At 51.1% G+C, this 17,500-nt stretch overlaps 1 protein-coding gene across 2 annotated transcripts in view; it reads right to left on the reverse strand.

Annotated features, from left to right (window-relative positions):
* SRGAP3 (SLIT-ROBO Rho GTPase activating protein 3) overlaps positions 1-17,500 on the reverse strand; it is a 125,852-nt gene that overhangs the window by 59,023 nt on the left and 49,329 nt on the right. For both annotated transcript variants that reach the window (XM_059823573.1, XM_059823572.1), the window contains exons 2-3: positions 5,564-5,756; positions 610-772 (exon numbers count right to left, since the gene is read on the reverse strand). In XM_059823573.1, the coding sequence (XP_059679556.1) occupies positions 610-772; positions 5,564-5,756 (356 nt within the window). The remainder of the gene's footprint in view (positions 1-609; positions 773-5,563; positions 5,757-17,500) is intronic.

Below are 17,500 nucleotides of genomic sequence, written 5' to 3' on the forward strand. Positions count from 1 at the left end.
GTTTTATGTCTCAGTTTATTTAAAATTCTTGCATAAATATTATCTGGAAAGACTTATAAGTGACAGTCCCTTGTACAAATTTGCTCTGCAACATCTAATGACAATTCAGTTGGATAAGGTTCCTCAGGCTGGTAACACCACCATTGCCCCAAGAAAATCTCTAGTCCAAGTTTTTCCATAACGAGTACCAAGCTAAAGAAGCCAGTTGGCCTTTGGCTGTTACCTCGTAGCCTTTTTGCACCTCACCCACCTATACTCCTCGACACCCTGGGGCAGGTTTCTTCCTTGTGATTTTGGAGAAGGTTTTGTTAGCTTCATGTCTTCAGCAAGCTGTCTCTGAGAATTTTATTTGGCCTGCCTTACTACGGCTTTACATTTTCACTGTCCAAAGTTCAAACTCCTCTCCAGTTTTCTCATTAAGATGTGACATGTGCTTCTTAGGAAGCCTTGTTACCTTTCCCTGCTTTTTAACAATGTTGGCTTTTTTGTACCTCTTTAGACTTTTGGGGGCGCACAGTTGTGTAGAAGTCCACAATAAGCTTCCTTTTCAGACTAAAATGCAAGGATGGATCCTCACTGGGCAGAACTCTCCATCACTGCTTTGGTTACCTTTTTAAAGAGCCTGATGACATCCTCACTGATCTGCGACAGCCGGACGATGACATTGTTCATGAAGATGTCATTCAGGGTGGCATGATCTCTGCTCTCTCGCCGGGTCTGCGTCAGAACCAGGTACCAGCAGTTCACAGGGGAAAGCAGGTGCTGATCTTTCCTAGGGAATTGTAAAAAAAGTCAAAAAGGTCAAGCAAACAAGTCAAAAAGGCACGTAATTTTCAAATTAATGCTGTCAGCATATTAACGTTGCCTTCCTCCACTGCATACATCTGCTAGAATCCATCACGCCCTGGAGAAAAGTGTGTGAGCATCTCTTGGCTGCCTCCCCGCCCCAGAAACCAGCAGCACGGCTGCGAGCACGATGGCTGTCTCCTGCCGGACTGCTCCTGACAGCACTGTCCCCACTGACCTGCGGGGAGGACGCCCGGCCGCAGCATCTCCTGCTGCTGCCACCCCTCGCCTCCCCCTCCCCATGGCCGCAGCCACCTGGGGCAGCGGTGCAGCTCTGCGATGGAGACGACCAGCGCACTACGGACTCTCCGTCAGCTCAGAGCCACGTCCTTTTGGTGGACACCGCGGGGTCGTCAGTGCAGGACTGGGTGCTGGCCCAGCGCTGCTGCCCCCGCCGGGATGGTGGGGTGACCCAGCAGACACCCCATGCTCAGACACACGGCTGCCTGCCTGCCGGCTGACCACAGCAGCACCTCCTCTTCGGTGCAGGAAAGGTGCTTAACTATCTCTGCCAACACGGAAGCTCCCAGTCTAAATGTTATACACAATGGTTTCAATCAAGCCAAGGAATTCCCATTCTTTGCCCCAGGCTGCTCTCTCCTGCAGTTTCATCCTTATTTACCAGCCTCCCACAGCTGCCGGTGGCAGGACAGAGGCTTTCTGTGCAGGGGAGATGGATGCTCTGGTGCTGACCCTGGGCACAGCCCTGTGCTTCACTCAACACACACATATATATGGATCTTTGTATACAACCTGCCCTACACATCTTGTTTTTTCTGCCCTACCTCGACGTCTTGGGGCACCCAGTGGGCATTCTGGTCCGCTGCTCCATAGCTATGCTTTATAAAGGTGTGGTCTACAACAGGTCAGTTAGCAATATTACAGTAACACAGTGCAGATACTCCAGGCAACAGCCCTGAAGGACTTGAAAACGTGCAAGTCAGGCGGAGACAACGTGGAGCTGGTCCCCTACTCAAGCCAGGCTGGGAACCCATCTGTGGCTCTGCTCCAGCTTCCAGGAACCTCTAAAAGAGTTCCTTTCAGTCATTCAAGCACTTCCCTGCAGGGATGTCCAGCAGCACACAAGCACATTTACCAAATCAGACCCTTAACCAGACCCTTCCCAAACTGGGTACTCTGGAAGACGGTACAGGACAAGAGACATCCCTGGCAATCCCTTCAATGCTTTGCAAGGGAAACTTGGAAGTGGTGCTTCTTTTCTCCACTTTGCGCTATTAATACGGCTGTCACTTCCACTTCAGAAAGAGCCCATTTGCCACACAATCTGTTGTATTGCATTTAGTCCACTAAACAGTACTAGAGAAAAATGTTTTGCATCCAACGTTAACACAAAGTGTCTGTGCAAAACATGACTAGATTCATGTATGCTGAATATTTACAACGGTCTTAATGCAACTCATGCTGCAGACAGCAAAGAGATTGCCGTGAGGGGCAGCAGGCGTCGGGGCAGCAGGCATCGTGGCCCCGGCAGCCACGCAGCATCCTCAGAGCTGGGCGAGACCCTGCCGAGGGGCATCCCAAAACCCTGACTCGCCTGGAAGCCAGGAGGGGTCAGAAAAACTCTCTTTTGAGGGAAATTTCAGAAAACATTTCACACTTGATTGGAGCTTAACTAATTTTGACATGTTCCATCTCAACGCTGAAAGACTGTTCTCCCTGTACTGCTTTTAGAACTGAAGGCAAATTAATGAAAAGAGAATCAAAATTTCCAGAAATTAAACAACTGAAACAAAACACTTAACTTTGTCCAGCTGAGATCCTGTAAATGAGGCAACCAAGTGATTTGTTCCAAATGTTTCACCCACAGCATTTTCCCTGGTCAACCCAACGCTTTCCTACAAGGCACGCCAGTTCCAGAGAAACGGCCCCTTTCGGTGGAGACCTCCCCTGACACCATCCTGCCTGGGCAGGCCTCCCCATGTGCCGACAGCCGTGCCTGATGGACGTGTTCAAGCTCCAGAGGCTTCTCCCTCCCCAGCACCTAAAGACATGTGCAAGCTGCCTGGGGAGTGCCCGCTGCTTCGCCCACACGGGAGCCAGGTCTGCTGCACACCTGCGCTCGGCAGCCTGCACACACCGGCAGCACTGGCAACACGGCCGTGATGCAGACGGGCCTCAGACCCCTGGGCTCAAAGACTGTCCTTCCCAAGAAGTCCCACAACCAGAAAGCTAGCCCGCACTGGCTACAGCTACGCTGTGCAGCCGCAGCCCTCGCACACGTACTCCTCCTCATCCAAATCTTCTCACCCGTGGTACCGGGGCTGGTGCAGCCCACCTCACCACTGAACCCGTGGAGAGGAAGGCACGGTGACTCCAGAAAATCTCTGCATGCACATACAGACAAAACCACCACATATAAAAGCATGAATGAGTCCGTCAGCCCAGAATCACCATGAACAGCCCGGCAGCAGCACCACGGCAATTACCACCATTAAGGGCTGGGCACAGCCTGCTGCACATGGCTACACAGGGACAAAGGAAGAGCTGAAGATACCGTATTTCTTAAGAGTGTCAAAAGCCTCGTCAGAATAATGACATTCATGAGCAAGCTGGGGAAGCAGCGCAGATGAACCTAATAAAGGGCAGGTACAAAGCAGTCTGGAAGAAAAATATATTAAGGGAGTCTCTCTCAACACAGAGTGAGACAGTGAGGACTCAGCAGAAGCGTGCGCTGAAATCAAGCTGACCCTATTAGCACTATCAGTACCATCACAAGCCACCAGGCACTTGTGCCCAGGTGTTTTATAACGGTGGAGAACCATTGTCACCTGACAATACTGCACAACAGCACCCTTCCAATTCTGTAAGCACAATAAGCAATGGCAGTGCCATAATGCTGCTCTCAGCTGATGGGAGAGGCGCACACACACCCTCCGCCCCGAGCCTTCGTGGGCTCCAGCTCTGAACAAGAGCACCTTCCCGAGCCCATACTGGCCAGTTCCTTCCCCAGGACAGTTATCCCCAACACATGATACAGCAGCACCAGCCTGGCACCCCACAACTGACAAGCAACAGAGAGATGCAAAAAGAACAGATAGCATTTGAATGGCAATTCGTTTTCAGCAGACTTTTGCATAAGACAACAGTAAAGCCTTGCTCACTAGAGAGACGAGTAAACAGATTAAATGGGATTTAGTAATATGGAAAAAATAGGATTTAGTAACGTAACAGCAGAAATCTCTGCTCTTGCAGCTGAAACAGGAAAAAAACCCGACAAGGGGTTAGAGAAAGAAAAAGACTGTAAAGAGCCAGGGGCTAGCCAGGCTAAGTGTGTCGGACGGGCAAAACCCTCAATTTTCTGGGAAAGGAGCTAAACAGTGGCTGTAGTCTTTGGCCATTGAATTGAATGACACTAGTTTCATCTTGAGCAAAGGGCATAATCCCAGCTGAGAGACTATTTCATGGACACCGCTGTCAGAAGAAGAGACAGAGACAGATGCTATGGCCAGGGAAGGCAAAGGTGAGGAACTTCAGCTGACGTGCTGCATGGGCCGCAGCCAGGAGGGGTACCCGCCTCCATGCCGCAGGCGCTGCTGCGTGGCCCTCGGGGCGCAGACCCTGCCGGTTGCCGCTCGGCAGCGCCGCTCACGCTGCCCAGCGAGACCCCGCGCCCTGAGAAACCGCCGGGGAGAGCTGGTCATGGCAAGAAACGCAACGAGCAGCACGGAGGGAAACCCTGACAGCTACCAACACACACGTGCAAACACTGAGCATCGCCCCGTGGAGCCCAGCCTGACACCTCGACCGGGCACACTCGAGTGCACCCAGAGAGCAGGGACCAGCTCCTCCAACAGTGACGGCACGGTGGCGTTTACAGGAGCCTTGAAGTCACGGCCACCAACCAGCCAGCGTAACAGCACAAGGTACGTATCCTCACCACAAAACACAGTCACCTCCAGACAAATTCTGCCTCAAATTTGTTTCTTCCCCCCCCCCCCGCCCCAGATCTTTTTTGGTTTAGCCACATTTGAGAGTGTGGTTAAACTGAAAAGAGGCTGCTTTTGAAAACTGGCACATATTCATGCATTCACGGATTTTACAGTTTCCATCATCAGTTTGATTTTCACACAATTCCAGCATCCAGTTCATATTTCCTATTTCAAAGCTTTGTTTCACAATATTTCCACTATGGATTTGTCTAGCTTCAACACTGTACCGGTGTGTACACAGAAAACATGCATACTTCATTTTGAAAAACTGCGATAAATCAGATTTCCAGAAACTGCTTCCAAGTCCGAGCCTGTAAGCAGATCTGTGTGCAACGTGAAGCACTCTGACATCTATGGATTGGACTACGTGCAGAAACCAGGGTTTATAAAATGGGCCTACCATTATTTGTGCAGTCAAATCAGTGGCTGAATTCAAGCTTCTTTAAAAAAAAAAAAAAAATCAAGGTGCTTGACTCCTTCCTAGTCCCCGATTCTTATTTTTATTGTACTGCTCAAAGAAGTGCATAGGAAGTCTAATTCGGGCAGCACAGGCCAGTAACGCTGTGGTGAAGTCTTGGAAAAAGACCTTTCTAGTTCTTTTTGTGAGCCCTGCACAGTGATAAGACAGACAAGGTCACCACTGATGCAATTTAGTTTACTCCACTTTCGGACTGTGCAGCTACAAACAAACAAACAAACATCTAGTGTTCGAGGCAGTCTCTGGCCCATCACTTTGCACCACTTGGCCCCTGGAAACGCCTGCTTACTTGAACTGGTGCTCTCTGGAGCTGCGTATCTTGGAGGAGAATCGTTCAGCCAGTTTCTCCAGGCTCCTGGAGTACTCCAGCTCGATCTCAGCCTTCCTGCGGAAGAACTCCTGCAGGTCCTGCAGCAGTTGCAGGCGCGACTCCGACTGCTGCTCCAGACATTTGAACTGCTCGACCAGCTGAGTTCGGATTTCTGCATGCACACAAGAAAGGAGAAGAAGAAAATACAACGTCAGCAACAAACACTGACCAGGAGGGTTGTCTTTCCTTGTCTCAGAGCAAATCGCACAGACACTGCTGGAGCAGGCTCCCTCACGAGCCTCAGGGTTAACTCAAGGCTTACTAAAGCCAACAGATTTTTTTTTTTCCCAAGTGAGAGCTGAAGAATTTCATTCACCGGTCTCACATTAAAACCTTGTTCTTTGTCAAAACAAACAACTGCAGAAGTACACAGAGACCCACCCTGAGAGCTTTTCAATGGCCTTTCAGAAACTAGAAAGTGATACTTCAATTTATCTAGTATTACCTGAAATCCTGAATTCTCTGCCTATAAACTAACATGCTATTTCTTGACCAACGATCATTTGGATACAGCTGACGATGACGTGAGGGAGGCTGGCACTGTAAGTGCATACTCCTCTCGCCCACGTCCCCCCAGAGCTGCCACCTTAACTGGCAAATCAAACTCACTTTTGGCTCAAGGGCTTAAAAAGTCTTTGAGATCCTCCAAACTCCACCTCATAAAACACCACAGACCTCATCTGTTCCAGGTTTTTTTCTTCCTCCTAAGGACCTTCAGACACTGTGGCGGATGCACTACAACCCCGCAGCCTTTGCCGAAGAGGGGCTCTGCGGTGCCCGGAGGGTGCCTGTGCGGAGGAGGGAGAGGGAAGCCTGGAGCAGCCCGCAGCCCTGCCGCAGCATCGCCAGGGTGCCTGCTGCCTCCTGCAGAGACCGAGCACCCCACAAGCAGCAGACAGACCGGCTCTCCAGTCCTGACCCTCACCCCGACAGGACGCATGTGCAAAGCATACCTAGCAAAAAAGCCAGCGGAGAAGCTCAGCAGTGGGAACGCAGCATCACACCTTCCCCCTTTGCCGTGTATGCACCCTCGGGGCTCAACGGGGCCAGAGTGGTACAGGGCAGCATGCAAAGACACCTCAGAGAGCCCCCGTCCCACGTTGTCCCCTCCCTGGCTCCCAAGGATGTGCCAATTCACTGCTGGCCTAACGCTAGCAGTAGTGGCGGCACCACCAATTCAACTCCCTCTCTTCTGTACTAACGCTATTTTTCCTTTTCTATACTAACGCTATTTATTTCAATAAATCACAAAAGATTTATGGACAATTTCAAGCTCAAATTTCTGAGGATCCCATGTGGAGGAGGTTCAAATTGCCATTATAAGAATCTGGCAATCTGGTATTTTTCAACATTTCCTGGTGTAACAACAATCGTGTGAGTGTGAGCCGCTCGCAGCCCACCAGGTGAACTCGGAGAGCTGCAGGAACAAGGACACCTGCAGCAATCTCATTACTAGGTAATTTAACGAAGGCAGTAATGGGACTGGAGGCTGCAGGATGTGTGAAGGTCACCTAAAAACCAAAAGCTCCTCGGAAATAACAAATGCTGAAAACTCCAAAGTTAATCAGTCACCTATGTGGGCTAGAGAAGAGGACGCTGCTTTTACAGCACTTCCTTTATGCTGATGATACTTTATGAGAGGGTAGCACAACTGTTCACAAAAACACAGCCTTGGCGAGGAACTCAACACACTGCTCTTGGCCACTAGCAAAGCCATTTTCCGTTCCTGAAGTCCGCCTGGATAACCATGTAACCATCCCTGCGGTAGCCAAAGCACTCTAACTCGTTTCTGACCTACATCCATCCCACCTGCAGACACGAGGACGCTGGACACGGGAGCCAGAAGGGCCGAGGCCCCGGGCAGAGGAGGAAGGGTGACACGCAGGGACGCTCAGCACAACTGCTGCCTCCACCCAGGCAGCGCTGCATGGTCAGGGCTCCCCTGTGACTCGGGGCATCTGCTGCACACAAACATCAGCCCTCATTCACAGCTGAGCTGCAGAACACCCTGAAACGAAAGGCAATTCCCCTATATTAGCAAAGCTAGAAATACCCTTTCTAAAAAAACATTACGGCTGCTAAAAGAACGGAGAAGAAATTAAATTCTCATTGCAAATGAGGTCTCAAAATGACTCCTGTCAGAGCGCCTCAGTCTTTACTCAGGCATCAAAATAAGCAGCATCCTATTCCTATGGTATGCAGCACCACGCCAAAACACAGAGCTGCACGCCTCACCAACAGCACTGCTTCTCCATCCCCTCTTCTTCACATTTGCACTCATATGCAAAAAATAGGTTTGCTCCCCTTGCAATGGCACTTGCTCCAGGGGGAGGTGAAGGATGCTTTAATGCCACACAGTGGTATTTAGCCTACAGAGATGCACGAGGACGCCTGGAGAAGCTGAGTGGACTTCCAGAAAGCATTAGTCGATCATCGCACCTGAAAGCTGGTCCAGTCCTTGGTAGCTGAGACTCCAGCATTTGCCGAAAAATAGCCTAGGCTTTACAGAAAGATCATGTCTACGCAGAACTGCAGCTTTGATTTCATCAGGAAGACTGCTCTTCAGGGGCTCTGTGTTGTGCAAGAGCTGCGATGCCTTATGGGATCAACAGGAGACGACCACCTACGCAGCCATGGCTTCCGACAGCTCCTTTGCTTTCCACCCGAGCAGAGCCAGGATGCGAGATGGCAAGCTGCTGCTGTCATCCACTGAGCTTGTCAGAACGGCTTCCCGGGGTACGGCATGCCTGCTACGTTACCGCGCTGCTTCATGCACACCCCCTTTTGAAGTTGTGTCCCCGTTACACAACTTCTGCAGTTAACGATGGCATTCACTGGAGCCAAGGGTGGCAAAGACTAACCGCCTTTGAATTAAGCCTCCTAAAACCCCACTGCTACATTCCTACAGGACACAAAGGTACCGGTTTCATAACAAAACATTTTTAAAACCTTCATGTTCCCCTGCTGACAAGCTTTTCCTTCCCACACAGGGTCAGTGGAAATTTCATTACATCCCATATGGATTTTACATTCCCACTCCTGCTGGTGCCAACACAGGGCTTGCTTTACAGCTCTCTGCTTTCCTGAGCAAGTTTGATATAGATTTTAAAAAAAAAAAATCCCCACAGATTTGATCTCTAGTTCTCTTTTCATAGTGGATTACAACCCGAGGTGGTCTCCAGAACAGCTCTTAACAACCCTGACAATGCACAGAAATACAAGGAATATCAATACCGTTTCTCCAATCTTTTCAATTTCCTACCTCTTCCTATTTTTTCCCAGCTCTGAGCTACTGCTGCTCGTTTGATCTCTGTATCTGACACGAAGATACCTCCTTAACTCTCAGGGGGTCATTCAAGGCAGTTCAGACAGCAGCAACAAATGCAGAGACTCGCCAAAGCTCCTGTAGCTTTCACCACCTCCTGTTCCAAGTAACAGGAATTTGCAGTCTGGGCCCATCGGAGCCACAGCCAGCAGCCCCCACCGCGAGCTCGGTGAGGGTCACCGCCTCCCGCACACTCGCCGCACGCTCGTGAGCCCAGCGCCGGTCCCAGCCAGCCAGGCAGGGCCCAGCACCCTCTCCCGCATCGTCCCACGTGCGCTGGCTCACCCCAGAGTCCTGGTACCAAGGAGGACGCAACGGTGGCGCGTCAGTCCGTCAGTCCCACCGGCAGGCAAGGACGCTCTTGGGCACCCAGGCATCAACAAGGCACATTTTGACCTTCGTCAACAGGATTTCTTTGTTTCCCCCACCCCCGTAATGCGTTGCTTTGACACTTTCAAGGTTCCCTGCAGAAGTTCAGCCAGGCCAGCACCATCTAAGCGCGCAGAGGCAAAGGGCAGTCTCTGCAGACATGGAGAGCCCGCCAGCCGTGACCCTGAAGCCACTCAGCTATGAGCAGTCACAGAAACAAATGGAGATGGCCGCTGACCCCAGGAGCTGTTGCTGCATGTTAAATGGAAAAGGTTTGTGGCAGAAAACAAAATTAAGGGCTGCTGGCATCATTAATGCCAAGACAGAAGCGATAACAGAGAAAACTACATTCCTCAGTGCTCCGGAGGTCTCTGAGTCAGCTGCTCACAACCACAGCCCCCGACAGCGCCGGCATTGTCGCTCCCCTGCTTCCATAGTTACTTTGCTGCTGCGTTTAAGAGGCACCCTCCTTTCAATTAAAATGAACTTGCTCTTAAGTAGCCTTTTCAGATAATCATGAAAAAATACAGGCAGGCAGAAAAGCCTTTTTCCGCTCTTCATGCCTGCTGCCTAGGGAACGGGCAGGAGCCCTCAGAGGACATCCATTTTCTCCCGCCAGCGCAGCGGAGCTGGAGACCATTGGTGGGGCTGGAGCAGCCACCATTTACTGTTTGATCCCAACACCCTCCATCCTCCCCCTCTCCCTCTAACCCAGCCTGCTCATGCACCGGAGACGGAGAGAGCAGATCCCCAGCGGACCCAAACCCAACAGGCATCTACGAACGTCCAGGGTGCCACCGTGATGGGTGCCAGCTAACAATCCAGACTGAAGCCTGCCCCATCTTTACCAGCGCAGTCTGGCTGCGAGCAATTTTCTGGCCAGCAGCATCAGCATGAGCTGCATCAGTCCTGTCCGTCATGGGAGGATTAACAGGCCTTTAATTATAACCTTCAGCTGAGTGCCAATTAACGTTTTTCAATGTTAGACAAATATCTCTTCAGCGCCTGACCCCAAAACCTTACACTCTGGAAGACAGAGCTAGAAAGCAGAGGACACTGACGGGAAAAGATCACTAATTGTGTTTCTGTAATTGCAGGGAGGGGAGTCATCTCCAGGCACTCCACTGACGTGCCTCACGGACAACTGGCTTTTAGAAAGACAAGTGAGACAAGCCCAAAGCACAGGCAATTGGGAACAGAACAGTTCACCCTTCCTTGGGCTACAGTAAAGTCTACAAAGAAAGAGCTAAACTGTTAAAAACCTGATGGGCACCCACCATCACTCAAGGATTAACCCCTTCACTCCTGCTCTCCGGCAGTGGGTGTGCTGTCAGCCAAAGGTTTCCGGCAGGGCTGCCTGTACCGCTGGTGCACCCAGGCGGCTGCGTGCAGGAGGGAGACCAACAGCCTCGCGTGGGGACACGAAACACCCACCACCCAGGTGGACCGGAGGGACCCTCATCCAACACGCCCTACAGCAGGAACCAGCACCCCGAGCACCACCGTGGCTGGGAGCGATCCCATGTCCGCTCCCGCACCGCAGGAACCGGCACCCCAAGCACCACCACAGCCAGGAGCGATCCCATGTCTGCCCACTGTCCCAGGGGAGCTGGACACAACCCGTGCCTCCGCACCGCTGTTACCGGGCCAAACAGCCGCTTTGTCTCTCAAATAACTGGAAATGAGAAACCCCCGGCAGCGTGTTTCATCCCGGGTGATCCGAGAGTCAGCCGTTACAGGCTGGTGGAGCGCTGCAGCATCTCCAAAGGGCACCTGGAGAAGAGTGGGTTGCTTTGGCCATTAGAGAGAAGTAGGGAGCAGCTGGAAATGACAACCCAGGCCCAGGTTTGGACTGCAAACGCTCTCATTTGCACTCCTCTTCCCCAAAGCTTTGGAACGAGCCGTTATAATCTATCAGGCTGACCACGCGATCTGTGGTCAGCCTGATCTCCCCAGTTTCCTGCTTCATCCTAACTGTTACTAAGAAGTCACAGCAATAGGGGAACTGCTGCTACTCACAGTTCAAGAAACACGTATCGGAGACACTGTTATACAGTGGCAGGCTGGTAACTCCTGGAATTCACATAACCTTGGCAGGTCCTTATTTACACTGCAGAAAAATAATTTGGCAAACTAAAAGGAAATGGGATGCCTCCGAGAGCATCAGTAACAAGTTATTCTGTGAAAGCTAAAGGTTTCTCAAAGAAATGACCCAAACTGGGCTCAGACCCTTTCTCAGTTCAACTAGTACGTATGGTTTTTTAACATCCCATTTCAGAGCTTTCCTTGCTAGATCAAAAATAAGCTCCTTGCCATGAAGAACAAACCTCACTAGGAAAACTCTCCAACTCTGGCTTCTGCCCAGCACCATCGGGATGCGAACACAAACACCGCAGGTCCACACAAGGAAAACAGCCACCTCACAATTTGTGTTTCTGAACTTGGAATTTATAGGAACTTTTAGTAGAAATCAATAAACAAAAACCTACCAAACTGCTTTAGGAAAAGCTGAAAGCATTTGCCAAAAAGCAGAAAGCAAAACATTAAATAAAATTGTGTAGCTGGTCACGTTTCCACAGTAGTTTGTCTGAAATGCTCCATTGATTTAATTCACAGTATATGAAATCTCAAACAGTGCCAAAGGAGAATAACAGAGTGAGCCATTCTGCAAACAAGAGTGCTAAAAAGCTCCTTGAGTCCCCTTGAACTCTGCTGAACAGCTGGCTTTCAAGATTTGCTGCTTTTTTCCTCCCAGTGTGTTTGGTTCTGTTCATAAGAGAGGAGCTTCCAGCGTGAGCAGTCCTGTTACTTAAAATGCAGAATCAGAGGTAGAAAATGCAAGAAATATGATTTCCTCAGCTCTTCTGAAACACAGCAGCAGGAATGTTGGAGAAAACAAAATTCCTTGGCAAACAAAGGAGAGCAACAAAGCTCAAGACAGGCTGCGGGACTGCTAATCCAGCCGGGAGAGGGAACATCCGTAATCAGAAGATCTGGGGATTTGGTTTTTGTGAATATTTTCCAATCAATTAGCCCATATCGCAGTCGATGACTGCTCGTTATTCTTAGGCCACGCACGTAACCACGTGAGATGTCAGAAGCAATCAGATTTCCGGAGGAGATGCACTCCAGCCCTGGGGCCCGGCAGCCTCCCCGGGGCGGCGGGCGGGATGACAACCACCGCAGCCTCCAGGACATTTAACATGGCCCAACGCGGGAGAGCGTGGCCCCGCAGAGCCCCAACAATGGGTCCCACCGTCAATCCATGCTACTGAGATCCCAAATATAGCAGAAGTCCCTCATCAGTCAAAGACCCCCAAGAATGCTCACATCCCTCCACAAACCAGAGAAAGGCTTCCGAGCGCGACAGAGGGGATGCAGAAGAAAAGCAAGCGTGACCACTATGGCCAGCCCCACGACAGAGCACTGTGCACAGGCTGACGTGCTTGAGCGGGGATAAACCCCCTGCAAACAGCCTCCCACCACCAACAGCCAAGCGGTACGCAAGCGTTACAGAGACAGCATCAAGATGAGAAAAATGTTTTACATTCAACCTTTGGCAGGTTTGTAAATGAACGGCAACGTTAAAAAAAGCAAAACAAAAAACCCCACCCAAAAACTTGACAGAGCTACTCCAAAGCCAGGTCAGGAAAATGACAGCTGAGAGCATATACTGTTGCTCTCTATGGGGGAGCAGACCCAAGAAAGGAGCAATTTAAAACTGAAGTATCAGCATAAGATAAATAGGTGTAAACTTGCCATGAAGAAAATTAGGTGGGAAATTTTAAAAATCGGTAAGATTCTGGGTCAGCCAGCTGGAGGCATGGGAAAAGACGTAGCTACTCTGGCAGTGGCAGTCAATAACACCGTGAAGATGGTAACACGGTGCTGCTTATGGCCAACGGTTGGGTGGGATGACTGGGCAGCCGGTCCTGACGGCCCTGGGAGCCTATGGCTGGGCAGGGGGCTCAGAGGCAGCACGCTTTGACTTTATGGTCACTACAACCCAACTACAACGCTGCGCCTGACTCAAATTCTGTGTGTCTTCTTTGCAGCAAAACAGTGTGCTGCTGCAGCAAACTGCGAAGAGATACACGGAGGAAGCAATCCTTTCCATATGGGTTTTGTAACGTTAGGTGCTGTTCCTCCTCTGATACAAGAAGATTGATAGCCGCTCAAATGGCATTTTCTGAGGGACATCAGCCTCCGTGGTATCAGCACATGAAGTCAGTGTTTGATGTCAACGGAGAAGTCTGTTGCACAAAGTGCCAGAAAGATCTCCAGGGAAAGGTATTTTTTGATTGTTTTTTCTTAATCTCCAAAATGGTCCTATCATCACCAGCCCTGGACACCCGCAGCTCTCTGCGCCAGCGGGAGACAGTGACCCTGTGCCCAGTCCCGCATGCCCACCGCCCTGCCGGCTGCGGCTGAGCCGTTACCCCACCACACAAGGGGACTGCAGCAGAACGATGAGCAAACCTCAGGCTTATGGCACAAAGCGTGTCCCCAAAGGCGGCTCACACAGGGTACTGAGACGAGCTGAAGGGCAGAGGTACTTCTGCTGAACTTCTGAAAACACCGACCTTCAAAAATGCTGAAGTTTGCGTGATCACCACCACAGCAAGACCAACTCTCATACCTTGAGGGAGCTCTGCATTGGGGTTGGAAACTGAGAGTCACTGGTGTGCCGGTGTCAGAGGGAAGGCACTTCCCCAAACCTTTTCAAGGCTTCAGAGAAGTGTTGTTTGGGTTGATGTTGACATCTGGAACACAAGTCTGATGAGGAGCGGCTGAGGGAGCTGGGGTTGTTCAGTCTGGAGAAGAGGAGGCTGAGGGGAGACCTCATCTCTCTCTACAACTGCCTGAAAGGGGGTTGTGGGGAGGTGGGTGTTGGTCTCTTCTCCCAAGTGACTAGTGACAGGACTAGAGGAAATGGCCTCAAGTTGCGCCAGGGGAGGTTCAGGCTGGATATTAGGAAAAATGTCTTTCCTGAGAGAGTGGTGAAGCACTGGAAGAGGCTGCCCAGGGAGGTGGTGGAGTCTCCATCACTGGAGGTGTTCAAGGAAGGTGTGGACGTGGCACTGCGGGACATGGTTTAGTGGGCAGATCGGAGTAAGTCTCATTTTTTCCTCTCCTAAGCTGTTCACCTCATCCATTCTCCAGTGAGGACAATGCTGGCAGCCATGCACAGAGCCCGAGAGCGATTACACACATCCAAATAGCATACCTCTGACAACAGGGATGATGCAGTGCTTTACAAAGAACAGAATTATTTGGTACAAACCGTGGCCAATTTGAGCACTCATATTAGTAGTAACATGCTTATGTGGAGAGGTCAAGAAGAAGACAGCACGCTCAGCTCCAGTTCATTATTAACACGCTGCTCCGCTACTTCAACCAGTCCCACCCTCAGCTTGCTGAAGGATGTTTTCCATATGGTCTCATTTTTTAAATATAACAATTAAACTCTAGATGAATGCCACTAGATCAACGCAACTTTTACCAGTGGTATTCCTTATTATTATTCACTTATTCCTTGTGTTCTCATACAGCTCACATATTCTCCTGGGCAGGAGAATCTCTGAGTTTCAGCATTTACAAACACCATGTTGAAATCCCGGCCCCAGCTGAGAAAGTGGCAAAACTCCCACCAGCTTCAATGGAGCTAGGATTTCATCCTTTGGCAGTACATGGAGTAAGGGAGACAATCTTGTTCTCTGGCGGTTATTTTGCAAGTCTCCCCTCTTCCAATAACCCCTGGCTCCAATACTCCTTACCCCAAATGCTGGTAAGGGCCAAGCTTCTTAACTGGCATCAGTGGATGCCAGTGGAAACCAAACCAGCAGAAGTACAGTGCTGATTAGTGGTGTACTGCTACCCTAGGAATTACTTTCTTCATAAACTGTAAAACATCTTAAACAAAAAACAAAATAAGTTTGAGCAAAGCAACCGCAAGCTAAGCGGCAGAAGGTGCAAGAGTTCACAGCTACATTTACTTTTGCTTGTCCCATCATAGGTCAAAGCACTGCATGAGACGAACAGTGGCACTTTGTGCTGCTGTACCTTCAACATGACACTCGCAGCCCGACACCATGGTTTTGCAACAACTAGCACACTTCAGTAGCAAAAATTCAGTTGGGTCCCAGCAGAGCCTGTTGCCAGAAGAGGTGAGACCATGCACAGGACCCAGGACCAGCCCCTGGACCTGTTGCAAAGTTCACATACGGGCAATGCATGAGCAGTTTAGGATGGGCTTATTAAATAAACCCAATTCTGTTTTTTCCAAAACTGGTGAAAAACAGGCAGTGGAAATACCCGGACGGTTAAGTCTTGTGAAGGTGCGTAGCCTGAATTGAAACACGAGAGAGCACAGGAGCCAAGCGTGCGCCAGCGAGCAGGAAAGCCTGAAGCCCGGGGGACGCAGCGATGCCCCATCCGCCTGGGAGCCTGCCCAGCCCCGCACAGCCCAGCCCCACCAGCAGCGGCCCACGGCCGGGCCCCCTGCAAGCGTCCTCGCCAGCCGGGAGGGCGAGCACCCTCCTCCTCAGGGAGATGGCGGTTTTGGCACGCCGCCGCTGCCCAGTCCCCCGCCGCGGGGTCCCGCTGGGCCAGGGCCAGGCTCCGGCTGCTCAGACAGGGACAGACAAAAGCGGGGGTTTCTCTAGCAACGGGCAGGGATGAAAGCTTTCGGAGACCTCCTCCTCCTCACCCGGCGGTACCGCACGCTCCCACGGGCCGGGCACAGCTGGGAGAGCGGGACCAAGCCCCGCCGCCGCCAGTCTCCAGCCCGGGGCTTTGGGTGCAGCCCACCCAGCACCCCTGGCTGGGCCAAGAGCGGCTGCTCTGGGGATGCCGAATTATCTGTCCAGGAGAACAGTGTCGTCAGCTGATCTTCCGAACGGGCAGCCTAGGACAGCCTTTCCTCTAACATATGTTTCACCCCACTGATTTCTGACAAGTGAGAAAATATGCTTGGCAACAAAAAACATTATTTTCCTCACAACTGGGATTAGACCCAATAGTTTATTGCAAATATAGCATGGCGAGTTGGACTCTGAGGAGAATCCAATTCTACAAATATGGAACACACTAAGAAGGCCATTTGGCTCCCAGTTTCTTTTATTTCCCCCTTCAGCCTATTCACGTGCCGTCTTTGCTAAAAGCCCAGCCCTCCTCACCACAGAATTACCTCTTACGTGTGTCTAGTGCTCTGTCATCCTGGTTTTCACTGGTACACAACATCTCCCTTGAGAGAGCCCTCACACACACATCTAAACACACCGCTAGCCTGCATTCGTTATTAAAATGCCAAGCAGGCCACGACACCGACCAAACCCACCTGCCCCAGGCCAGGAGCTGCCAGCGCGGCCCAGGCAGCGGCCAGAAGCCCCCCGAGGTGCGGCGCTCGGCGAGCCGGGGCTCAACTTCCGTGGACAGGTACGCGTGTACGAAGATGGGCAGGGCAGAGCCCTGACAGCCCACACGGGACGACGTGCCCACAGGACACTCCCGCTCCCTGGTGCGGTGCTTTCCATCTCGCCCCGCTCCGCAGCCGGCTCCTGCTGTCAACACGGTTCCGCAGCAGCAGCACAGGGAATCGAGGGACGTGGTGCCAGAGGAGCATCCGTCTCGCCAGGGCTGAATCCAGGCCAAGGCTTCGGCAGGCCCCAGCAGTGACACTATTCAGCTTAAAAAGCCAAGGAGCTACAAGGACCACGGACTGGAGCATCTCAAACACAGAGCTACCAGCCACGCTTTCTCCTTCCTGCCGCGCAGATCTCCCGAGCGCCAGCCTGAGAGTACCCTTGGGGTGGTGAACGCATGTGAAAGCTTCAGGGAAGGAACAGAGCAAACGGCCCAAAGCAAGCAAACAAGCCTCCCTCCTTCCCTTACATGTCATTATTAATAACCCTGTCTAGAAAAAGACAAGAGATTTGGCTCTTAGTAAAACAAAGAATGAGACAAGCCTTTTATCCAAAACTTCTAGTTTCAGATTTAAAAAAAAAAAGGAAGAGAAAAAGACAATTCTCTCAAGTCTGAAAACAACTCATGTGGCATTGGCTTTTTTCATACAGTTTTTTCATGTATTTCTTTAATCCCCAGTCTAAGGGAGCGCTTCAGGAGCCAGCCTGCTCCCGGACACAGCGCCAAACCCAAGGCAC

This window comes from Gavia stellata, chromosome 12 (assembly GCF_030936135.1).
Source record: "Gavia stellata isolate bGavSte3 chromosome 12, bGavSte3.hap2, whole genome shotgun sequence".
Lineage (NCBI taxonomy): Eukaryota > Metazoa > Chordata > Aves > Gaviiformes > Gaviidae > Gavia > Gavia stellata.